The 12297-nt window shown below is 42.1% G+C and overlaps 1 protein-coding gene across 1 annotated transcript in view; it reads left to right on the forward strand.

The window, feature by feature from the left end:
• LOC308291670 (copine-9-like) overlaps positions 1–12297 on the forward strand; it is a gene marked incomplete at both ends in the record, with an annotated part of 206115 nt that overhangs the window by 128449 nt on the left and 65369 nt on the right. The window contains 3 exons of the mRNA XM_080733750.1: positions 2800–2863; positions 9959–10062; positions 10710–10814. Of these exons, the coding sequence (XP_080589876.1) occupies positions 2800–2863; positions 9959–10062; positions 10710–10814 (273 nt within the window). The remainder of the gene's footprint in view (positions 1–2799; positions 2864–9958; positions 10063–10709; positions 10815–12297) is intronic.

A 12297-nucleotide genomic window follows, 5' to 3' on the forward strand; every position in this document is an offset into this window, starting at 1 on the left:
GCCAGGACCAAGTTTCTGATATGGTTCGTCCATGTGACAACCTAGTGCCATTCGTAGCATTCTCATGTGAACTGCATCCAGCCAGGGCCCTTTAAAAAACTGGATACTGGACGAGCCCCTTAGTATTTGGATATTTGGATATCTTGTTTGGTGTTGGAAATCAAAACTGGCAGATCATGTCCATCAGTGACTCAGTCAGTGACCCGTAGTCAGTCAGTCCGTCTGTAACGCCTCAATGTCTATAGCTGACCTGTTCTGACATCACATTGTTGACTGTCACACTCCATATGACCAAGACAGCATGTTCTGGCAATCATATATGGAGATCCTTGATGGCATCAATAACAAGCCCATATTTGGCAATGGACACTCCATATATGGCCAAGACAGAATTCATTTGCAAATCAAGACAGACTATCATCACCTGGATCTCCATATATGAAGATCATGACACTGACCTCATCAAACCCTGTATATCCATACATGGAGACAACTGGATCATCACCTAGATCTCCGTAAATGGAGCTGGTCAATACTTTTACATCTGACCTCACGGACTCCATATGGATATAGCTGACCTGTTCTGACATCACAGTGATGACTCGATCAGCTCAGCAGAAGGTTATACTGTACATACCAAAGCGCCCATGTTCACGTGCCCATGTGCACGACCTCGCCCTTTAGGGCGTCTTACTGGTGTTAATACCTACTGTACAGTACTATTAACAGATGCTCTTCTTTTGCAGACCTTTGGTTTCAACAGCAATGACAGATCACAATGGGAGCACACAACCTACATGCTAAGCATCGATTGTGTATTTTGCATCGCCCTTTCCTTCATTTTTGGGGTATTTCTAAGAAATTATCTTGTCAGTTTGATTCACGATGACCTCTTTGCGCCTAGCTGCTGGCCTACAACTTAACTTAAACCTTAGGAAAACCTCTTCCCTTAAATCCAGCCTTAAGGAAAGCTTAAGGGAAAGCTTCCCTTATCAAAACACGTGACTTCCATAGGGAATAAATTGAACGGAACGTTCCCCCAAGGTTTTTGAAAAGGGATAAAAACCTACATGTGTGTGGGGAGCCTCAGAGATTTCTGCATGCAACATAAATCCACTTGTAGCAATTAAATCCTTACTCCTTGCTACCATGCAGCAACCCCTGTGGACTGGGTTCCTCTGACACTCAAGGACACAGGTAGATGGTTCAAACACATTTATTGCAGCGGAGTGGCAAGATGTTACAAGCAAGAAGAGATGGACATGCTGTCACGACAGAGGCTCTGGGGTGAGGTGGGGGATGACTGATTTTCGATGCACAACAGGTGTGCAGTCACGACTAGGCCCAGATTCCAATTTGTTTGGACTCAGGCCAGATGTACTCTGAATATTGGGAATAATGGATCGTCTGAGCAAAGGGCCACCCCCCCTCCCTCCCTCCCTCCCTCCCACACTAGCCTACCGTCTTTGAACATTGCTCTTTTCGAAAGTGAAAATCTGGGTCTGGGGTGTAAACTGATTAAGATGCATTAGGCAGGGACGCAGAGAGAAGTGTCTGCATGCATAGCAGCAAAGCTGAATCTCTCCTTTGAGAGTATTCAAGCTGTGAATACAGGTTGTACCACAATTAATTTAACTACTAAAGATTGGTAATACAAAATATAATATTATGTATTTTATTTGTTCAATTTCTTTTGGCGTCTATTGTCAATCACATCTCCATTATGAACACAGATATGTCCTAGAATCTAGAAGTGTGAAAAACATATTTTTCATTGTGGCTGGTGGATTAGCTCCATTGTCAAATTATAGTAGTTCACAAAGAGCTGGCTGAATGGCAGAATGGACCTAATTATAAGCGTCAATGAGTTTAGTTGTACAGTAGTGGGTTCCATTTAATGGACCATTTTAAATGGAACCATTGTAAATGGCAGCCGTGACTCGTTACGTGACACAGGACTACAAGGAACATGGAAAAACTACCTGACAGGGGAGGGGAGCCTGTCACATCAGACAGTATAGTTTTACCCAACTCGTCAATATAACCTGGGAGTGACAACGTGTGTGTGTGTGTGTGTGTGTGTGTGTGTGTGTGTGTGTGTGTGTGTGTGTGTGTGTGTGTGTGTGTGTGTGTGTGTGTGTGTGTGTGTGTGTGTGTGTGTGTGTGTGTGTGTGTGTGTGTGTGTGTGTGTGTGTGTGTGTGTGTGTGTGTGTGTGTGTGCACGCGCGCGCGCGCGCGTGCGTGCCTGCGTGCGTGCAGCTGGAGTTTATTGCAACCGTACGTCGTATTTACGTTGAAAACCTGAAGCTTGTGCGTCTCAGTCAGTCACGCCTCATGTCACGCTCCATATATGGTCAAGACAGAATTAATTTTCGTGTGTGACTTGCAGACGTGTGTGTATGGCAACCATGCAAATTAATTCTGTCCTTTTTTAGCCCATACTGTATATGGAGATCCCTGATGTCATCAACATTAAGCCCATAATCTGGGAATGCCCTTATATGGACATAATTGTGGCAGTCTCTGTTGCTTCAGTGCGACCTCGCTTCTCACCCTTTGGGTGTCTTACCCCCCTCTGTGACGTGGCTCCCCCACTAGTGGTTGTGGCCCAAAGCGACCGCTTATATTGCAGAAACCGTCCCTGTTTAAACGCATGTGAAAGTGAGCAACTGTTTTTTGTCAAACTATACATTCTTCATCAATTTCACAGTCTGCTTATTCTTCCCCCCCTTCCCTCTCTCTCTCTCTCTCTCTCTCTCTCTCTCTCTCTCTCTCTCTCTCTCTCTCTCTCTCTCTCAGTGGGATACCGGGGAAGAAGTGTGGTATCATTATCTTCACTGCCGAGGAGCTCAGTAACTGCAGGGTCAGTTCCTCTTTTCCTGTCACGCACGCGCACACACACACACACACACACACACACACACACACACACACACACACACACACACACACACACACACACACGCACGTATGTCTGAACATCTCCCCAGCTCGCTGTGCACTCTGTGGACGTTGTTAGTGTGCTGCTGTCACAGCCACGGGTGACACACTTTCTCCCCCTGGTTTATTTTTATTGTAAGTGCCAACTGGCCTCGCCCCCCCTCCGAGCATGGACCACAATGGCTCAGGCTCATTTGCATAGAAAGCTTCTTAGCCCAGGTGGAATTCTCTGGAAATAAGTCGGTACGATTACAGCATGGGAAGCATACATAAAATCCTGTTTACCAGTAGGTTCCTTACATTGTGGACATTTCGAGGGAGCTCCCAAGCCGGTTTCATTTAGTAAACTTCAGGAGATTCTGGGGGAAAAAAGCCCATTCAAAAAATGCTGTGAATTTGACAAAATGTCAAAACAGTTTGTGAATGCAGGTTCATCAGTAGTGTTTTAGAAGAAAATTGCAATATGTTTAAACACTTTGAACCTGATGCCCATATTTTGGGAATGTCAGTGTAGGCCAACAGGGGGTCCTCAGAGTTACTACAGGGGGTCCTCCAAATCTTTGAGTGATACAAAGTTTTGTCTCCTTCTTTATATTAACCACTTGAACCCTAGTGTCCATATTCGGAGAACTTTAGCCAAAAATAGCAGATCTACAAGCTCATTGTGAGGCGTTGTGAGCTTGTAGATCGGCTATTTTCAGCAAAGAGCCTTGGTGTAGAGGGGAAAAAGAGTATTGACGGTTCAAATGGTTAAATATCTGAAAACACAAATTGACATAAATCCAAAATACATTGATAATTGTGGTGTCAAACAATGACATTATATGGAATCTATGACAAGGTTGTGGGGTTTCTTGCTTCATCTCTCTCTCTCTCAACTAAGAGGTCCTTGGCCTGAATATGTTCCCAATAAAGCTTGCAACTTATGAGCTTGTAGAACGTCTTGTTTTTCCCACAAAGTACTCAGTGCCTTAGTTTTTCCTGGCTCTCACCCAAATGCTTTGAAATATATCTTTCTGGAGAGAGTCATTTACATATAAATATAGTGAAATACAGTGGTGAATCCTGTGTGCAGTCTTTCATTTTCAGACTGATCTGCCTCCACTGATATCCCAGTCAGTCGATCGGTGCCTGTACAAATTATTAATCACACAAACTGCTGTCTCAATCTCACGTAACCTTTTGGGTGAAACGGGTAGCTAATGAGTCCAGTAGCAAGACCACAGGCTCCATCCTTCCAAATGATGTGGAACAACCAGGGTGCTTCCTGAAATGCCACGAAAGAATGGTGGAATAAGTACTCTCATTTGTTTACTCAAGTAAAAGTAGCTATATACCATAATTTATATATCTATATATATATATCTATAGCTCTTTATCTATATATACTTACAGTACCAAAAGTACAAAAAAAGTACAAAAGTATCCATTTCACAATAATGTATTGTCAAGCATTAATGTGTTCATCACTTTTATTTTGTAACTCTAAAGGTGGGGCCAATTTATTGAACTTAATGTGGTGAAGTACTGTAGCTTAACCTCAGACCCATAGAGATAAGAGAGAGAGTTGCGGCGCGCTTTGATCTCGCCGCAAATCGGGACTCTATTGCCTGTAGTTCCAAACAATTGGAACTATCACAGTGATGCTTGCGGAACTCGGTTCCCCTTCGTTCCTGACTATAGCACACACCCTCTTGTGTAATAATTGCTTAAATAACATAACGTATACATAATATGATCTAAGTATAACTAGAAACTAAAAATGTCTTGTCAAATAATTGTACAGTAAAACTTAAAAGTTTTGACTCTGAGATGTAGGGACGTCGAAGACCTAAGAATGTATTGGAAATGCTCAACTAAAGTAAAAAAAGAAAACTGTGCTGAAAAACTGTGATTGAAGATGGGGTGCTATGGCACCACCTCAAATGTTATTATTTACTTTGCACACTGGCCACGACTCTAGTCCCAGGGTCTTGACAGGCAAATGATCTGTGATTAAATGTCTGCAGGACACCGTCACTGTTTAATGAGGCTGATCTCATCTTCATTTCATCTCTTATATTTTACATTTGAGCTTGCTTTTCCATTCATCTCTCCTCCGTCCCTTCCACAACAAGTATTTTGACATTAATAAAGGCTTTGATGGCGGCCACAGATCTCCACTCTTAACGAGTTCCCATAATGAACTGTCAGGAGGACTCGCTAAATGACTTTCCTTTTCCACTTCCTACAATCCTCTGTCACCAAGCTTGCATGCTTTATTAATACCATACACACGGCTTGTGTGTGTGCGTGTGCGGGCGTGTGCGTGCCGTGTGCGTTTGTTTGTGTGTATGTGTCAACAGACTTATCTTTCTTTGTGTTTACCGTCATGCTGGGATGCTTACACTTGATTAGACGCCGGTGGCGTCAGTTCAGCAAAAGCTAAGGTATGGCAACATGACTGGTGTCTTGCACGCGCGCCTTCACGCGCGTGCAAGACACCAGTCATACCTTGCCATACCTTAGCAACAGGCACGATGAAAAGTACATTTTACTGTTCCCCCCTGTAGCCAAGGTATGGCAGCTGCATACCTTGCCTTACCCAATTGACGCCTCTGTAAGACGCTCCTTAGTAATTCAGGTGTGTGTGTGTGTGTGTGTGTGTGTGTGTGTGTGTGTGTGTGTGTGTGTGTGTGTGTGTGTGTGTGTGTGTGTGTGTGTGTGTGTGTGTGTGTGTGTGTGTGTGTGTGTGTGTGTGTGTGTGTGTGTGTGTGTGTGGAGAGTGGGAGGGAGCACATATCTCCTATCTGCCAGTGACACCTTAAGTTCTTGCTGTCAGTTGGTTTGCCCTCCAACTGAAGGTGAGGACTTAAAGTGATCCCTGACTAATACGACAAATATGTCTTAAAACATTATAATTGTCCTCTATAACTACAATGTAAAATTAAAAACACCTTAAGAAATAGCTAATCTTTCACTCAGTAGGGGAAATGCCTGTCGCAAGTTGATGATGTCATAAATGTCATGTGTCATTTTTATGGCATGCATGTGCAAAAAAACAAAACACAAACACATTTGAAATATTGATTTGATGCTCATATTAACCATAGGAAGTATTACGTTTGTTTTTATTTTCACATGCATGCCATTAATTCCATAGGGATAGATCACACTTGACATTTATGACATCATCAACTTGCGACGGGCATTTCCCCTATTGAGTGAAAGATTAGCTATTTCTAGAAGAAATAAAATATTTAAGGTGTTTTTAATTTTACATTGTAGTTATAGAGGACAATTATAATGTATTAAGGCATATTTGTCGTATTAGTCAGGGATCACTTTAAGTAACTCATTAGTAGGAGTCTAGAATTAGTGTTTCCATTTTGTTTATTGTTTCTCACTCACTCATTCTCATCTATCTATCTGTCTGTCTGTCTGTCCGTCCGTCCGTCCGTCCGTCCGTCCGTCCGTCTGTCTGTCTATCCGTCTCTCTGTCTGTCTATTTGTCCGTCCGTCCTTCTATTTTCATTTCTATCTGGCACATCTCTGATAACATTTCCACATTCTGTGGAGTGCAACTGGAGCAGCAGTTGTACTCGAACAGATCCACTCTTCTGACTGCAACATTCCATCCATATGCATGAAGTCATGTCCCCAATGGCCCTCACACTCTATTAGAGGCAGCCTGGAAGACTATCAAAGTCAGCAGGTTTTTATTTATTTTTATATTACGCACGCATTATTCAGCCGACAACGTTGAGCTGGACTGAAGAAAACTTTTTTTTTTTTTTTAGTTTTATTTTCTTTCATTAGATTTATTGTTTTCTTTTCTTTATCTTTTCAATTGTACGTAGTCAGGGTTCACTCTATACAATCAAAGGTCTTATCACTACTCTTCTAAAGAAATGATAACAAAGACTGGCTTGGAGTTGGAGTTATTCGGTTTTTCTCAGATTAAGCCCTTTGCACACAGGCACGTTTAACCGCACGGATAAAACGGACAATATAATTTTTTTAAAAGAAAACAATGATTCTCTATGACCTCATGCACACCGGCTCCGAATTAGCCGTGCGACGAGTGGCTGCGGCCGTGCGTTTTTTTCTTGATCGAACCCAGTTCGATTCGTGCGTCTTGTCGCATGCGGTGAAAAACTCATCACTCCTTTTATGAATCCTTTTTGGATCCGCAGCGCCGATTCCGCACAGCCTTGCACACCAAATCCAATGCGTTTTATTCATGCCGCAAACGAAAAAAGAAACGCAACTGTCCTGTGTGCAAAGGGCTTTATTCGGTTTTTCTCAGATTAGAATGGTCTTCCCTTTGTTACATGCAAAATCATTGAACCAATATTTTTCCGGTACATTTCTACTACCCTTTGTGTCCTGGTAGAATGTTTTGAACCCAGCTGCAGAGACACAGAGGCAAAGACAGAATGTGTGCAGTTGAAGTCTATTTATTCAGAGAAATGGAGTTGAGCTGATGATCCGTAGCAGCATGGGTGTCTCACCACATTCTGGGCCCTGGGTACAAGGATTCACTTGCAATTATTTTGTGCTTCAGCTATTGAAAAATAGCAGATCTACAAGCTCGCAGCGTGGCACAGAGTGCTGCGCTGCGAGCTTGTAGATCTGCTATTTTTGAAAAATCGTGAAAAAAGTATTTGGATGTTTCAAATCCATCTAAGGTATTTTGAAAAACCTATGTTTCTATGTCAGTGGTGCTCAAACTTTTTCATGTCAAGGACCCCCAAAATGATATGTATTTGGCCACGGACCCCCCATCTCAAAATATTTAGTTCCAGGGACCCCAGAAGCAAAGTTTGACATATATTAAAAGATTTGCACACACTTTCACAACTTTTTCAAAAATAGCAGATCTACAAGCTCGCAGCGCGGCACTCGGTGCCGCGCTGTGAGCTTGTATATCTGCTATTTTTCAATAGCTAAAGTATATAGAATAATGAAGGCCCCTCCACCTTGGGCCCTAGTAACTCAGTCCCACTCCCCCCCCATTTGTGACGCCCCTGGATGAGACAGATACGATAGAAGGAGTCCCAGTTCCTTGAAGGCAGGCTGACTTCCCAAACAGGGTTGCATTGAAGAGCACTGTAAACACAGGAGGGAACAGTGGGTAAACAGAAGAACAGAGGACAAAGAGTCTGTCTAAGACAGGGTGCAACGTGACTGAACTGGCCAAGTATTAGACAGTGGTGGAAAAGGTACTCACATTTTTAAGTACAGTAAAAGTATCAATACGGCAACGAAGAAATACTCTTGTTACAAGCGAAAGGCCTGTAATCGTTCTTGATTTAAAGTGCCAAAGTATTGGTAAATTGACTTAAAGGAGCTATAGTCAACTTTTTCATTGTAGGGCCGACAATTTGTTTACATCCTAGTCTATAGACTAGAATGTAAACAAAGTGTCGGTCTGACAAAGGCCAAAATGATTACTTTTATCATTATTTTACGCTTTTTGTGGTCATTTTTGAATAGAAACACATATGAAGCTTATTTTTTTTTAAATATTTTCGAAACATTATTTTTATTTTCGCATCAGTTTTTCAAGAAAAAGTTGACTATAGCTCCTTTAAAGTGCCAAAGTATTGGTAAATTGACTTAAAGTACCAAAAGTACAAAATACTCCAATATGCATAATGTCCCACTTTTCAAGTTTTCAAATGTATCCTATCAAATCTATAAAGATCTTGAGAAAATAGCAATCACAATCACGACACGATTAGATGATCGGCTATTTCCAAATGGACAAAATATATACAGAGCTTAAGTGGTTAATGTATGTTTTGTTATAATCAAAGTCTATGAAGTAGTAAAGTTGTCAAATAATTGTAGTGGGGTAAAAGTACAATATTTGCCTCTGAGATGTAGTGGAGTAGAAGTGCTGAAAATCGGAAATAGTAAGTAAAAAATACGTCAAAATATTACTTGGGTAAATGTACTTGTAGTTACACCACAGTGAGTATATAGTCACTGTCGGGCAGAAAGCTTGTATCTCCAAGTTTCAAATTTGTAAATTTTTTCGCAAAGCAAAGACTGCTTCATCAGACAAGGCCGTCGCACAAAAGTAGTGAAAACAGCCGACCTACAAGCACACAACGCCTCGCGGTGCGAGGCGTTGTGTGCTTGTAGGTCGGCTGTTTTCACTAGTTTAAATCATTTTTAAAATGATAAATACAAAACAAACGGTTTTGGACATACCGGTACAAGTTTTCCACCCGACAACGACGATATAGAGTCTACAATCTGTCAGAGACTAAGAAGTTGAACCGTGTTATGGAGGGCGGATTGGCATCTGGTCTCCTGCCTCCAACATCTGTCTCCACTCCTGCAATTAGAACATAAAGAGAGAGTGAAAGGCTAAAACCCCAGTGCTCAAATTTCTGCCTCCTCACCTGCGCTGTGCTCCAAGCGTGACCCAGGAAATTGTTCGAGTGACGCGTCCCAAATTGTTCATTTGCTCTCGGAGGAGCCGAGAGTGATGAGAGAAGAAGGCTCCCCAAGTCTTTGAATATTTTTGCCTCGGAAGTAGAGCTAAGGTGTGAGGAAACGACACAAGTGGAGGATGCAAGGATAGATGTTTTGAGTGTTAGGATGATCTGCCTAGAGAGAACTAGAATTTACAATTTACAAATGTAGGCCTTTAGCAGACGATCTTAATCCAGAGCGATTTTCAATAATTAAGGAAATACATCAATACATCAAATGCATAGAAATAGTAATCACAAGTCTAGGATGAGTGGATTGTTGTCCTGGGTTTTTAGCGAGGGTTCTGTCAGCTGCCCTGTGTTAGTGGGTCATTGGGAGAAAGTGGGTGTGGCACTTTGTAAATGTGTCTTGAATTAATGCACATTCACTAATCAAGGGGAATATTTGAAGAAACAAAGTTATTAAAAACATTTGCAGTTATGTGTAAGGTCTGGTTAATGTTTTTACATTTGGTATGGATTTTCCTTTGTGCAATGCATTACTGTAAAACAGTCTTGTCTCTTTCTTTTTTTTTTCTTTTGCTCTCCAGGACATAGTTACCATGCAATTATGCGCGAACAAGCTGGACAAGAAAGACTTTTTTGGGAAGTCGGACCCTTTCCTGGTGTTTTATCGAAGCAACGAGGATGGGACGTGAGTTGAGGATATTCAGACGTTCATCTGACAGTTTTTCTCTTAGTATCTGCCTAGCAGACTATTACTTGCTTTTGCGTCACTCAGAAGATGTCAAATCAAAATGGCCACTGTGTGAAAATAGTTTGACCGTTTCGTCTTTGTGTTCTGACTTTGTTTTATTTTTATTTTTTTGTTTATTTCTTTTTTTTTGGGGGGGGGGGGGTTTGTCACATTCCTAAGACAATAATTTGATTATAGTAAATAACCCATTTAACCCATTTAGACTGGGAACGCATTATTACGCATTATTTTGTCCTTAACTATTACAAAATAGCTCGTGAAGGACCCCCAAAATGATATGCATTTGGCCACGGACCCCCATCTCAAAATATTTAGTTCAAGGGACCTCCCAGAAGCAAAATTTGATTTACAAATAGTCGCTTAAAAAAATACAGGCTTATTCAAAGATTTGCACACAAGTTTTTCACAACTTTCCAAAAATAGCAGGTGTACAAGCTCGCAGCGCGGCACTTGGTGCCGCGCTGTGAGCTTGTATATCTGCTATTTTTAAATAGCTAAACTATAAAATAATTAAGGCCCCTCCACCTTGGGCCCTAGTAACTCGGTCCCACTTCCCCCACCCCTTGTGACGCCCCTGCTTCCAGGTTCACTATCTGCCATAAGACGGAGGTGATCAAGAACACGCTGAACCCGGTGTGGCAGTCCTTCACCCTGCCTGTCAGAGCACTCTGCAACGGAGACTACGACAGGTCAGTCCCTTTTCACTGCAACCCAATTGTCCTGTCCTTTTTCCATTTCAATGACAAGATAACAGGCCTAATCTAAACGACAAGAGTAATAAATACCGCCACCCGGACTGCCATGAGACGAAAGCTAATTGAATTCACCTGTTTGCCGGAGGGCGGTCAGAATAATGCCAGCAGTCGGTCGCGGTGTCCCAGAGACCAGCGCTGGTGTTATTAGGACTGAGTCTGGTTCTGTATACGTCCATCCCATCCAAGCCCCCAGAACCCAGGGCTAGAGTTGAAGCAAAAGGACATGGTGGCCAAAGCTGGAACTGCAGGCGGGGTGGAAAAATACATGCACGAGCAAAAGAGCGCGCCGCTGGGGTCTACAATAGGTTTCAATGGACGTCGAGTGACGTTCGTGACGTAATTATGTCTCAACGGCTTCTTCCGGGTGCTTCGAAACGCCACTGAGCAACTTGCATTGAAATGAATAGCAGGCGGCGGGGCTATCTCTTCTCTATTATATATCATCACTGTCGGGCAGAAACCTCGTATCTCCAAGTTTCAAGTTTGTAATTCTTTTTCGCAAAGTAAAGCCCTGCTTCATCATACAAGGCTGTTGCACAAAAATAGTGAAAACAGCAGATATACAAGCACACAACGCCTCGCGGTTACACCTCTATCGTGCACCAAGGAAATAACAGAAAAACTAAATTGACACATTGAATCTTGAAAGTCTGGCTTATGTCATGTTTTTAGGTTATTGTTTGTCTTGAGTCTTGACACAGAACCACATCAAAGGTTTAGATCAGGGGTGGGCAACCTATTCAGGCACGATAATCTACTTAGGCATTTTCCAAGGCTGGTGAAATGGAGCATCATCAGGCGATAAAAAACAAAACGAATTTGCCGATGCTCATACAGTTCAATTCAATTAATATTCCACAATGACCTATAATATGCTAAACATCTGCAACCCCCCGTTGGTGAAAGCTGCAGTGAAAAATGAAAGTGAATGGGGGGTAAGTGGTAGGCTAACACTGCTAGTTACCCTTTTGCATTTACCAAATGTTATTGATAAAAATTGGTCCTCAAGGGTCTATTTGGTTCCATCTCTACACTTTCAGAGTTGTGGGTGGGATATAGATATAGATTGTGGGGGGATATAGATTACTATTTCTAAATACAATGCACTCTGAACGTGTATTTGGTAGCTGCTGGTTGCAATTCTGAAACAGGCCACTGTCACTGCTGTTGATTGCTACTTTGATGTGAAAACCTTTGTGTGAGAAAACACATACTCAGGTTGTTGGAAGTTGGAACTCACAACACAATATGACAATATCCATCATGTGGCGTCCCTCATAGTCAGTGTTTTCCTGTATAGTGCTTTCTGCCTGGTGAATAATGTACTGGCAGTGGAGAAACAGGGGAAATCTTCCTCAGCTCCTCATTGTCTTTCAGTGTCAAAAGTGTATGCAAGTCTTCTGGTGCACACGATAAG

The sequence above is a fragment of the Nannobrachium achirus genome, assembly GCF_963921795.1.
Source record: "Nannobrachium achirus genome assembly, chromosome: 9".
In the NCBI taxonomy this organism is placed as follows: domain Eukaryota; kingdom Metazoa; phylum Chordata; class Actinopteri; order Myctophiformes; family Myctophidae; genus Nannobrachium; species Nannobrachium achirus.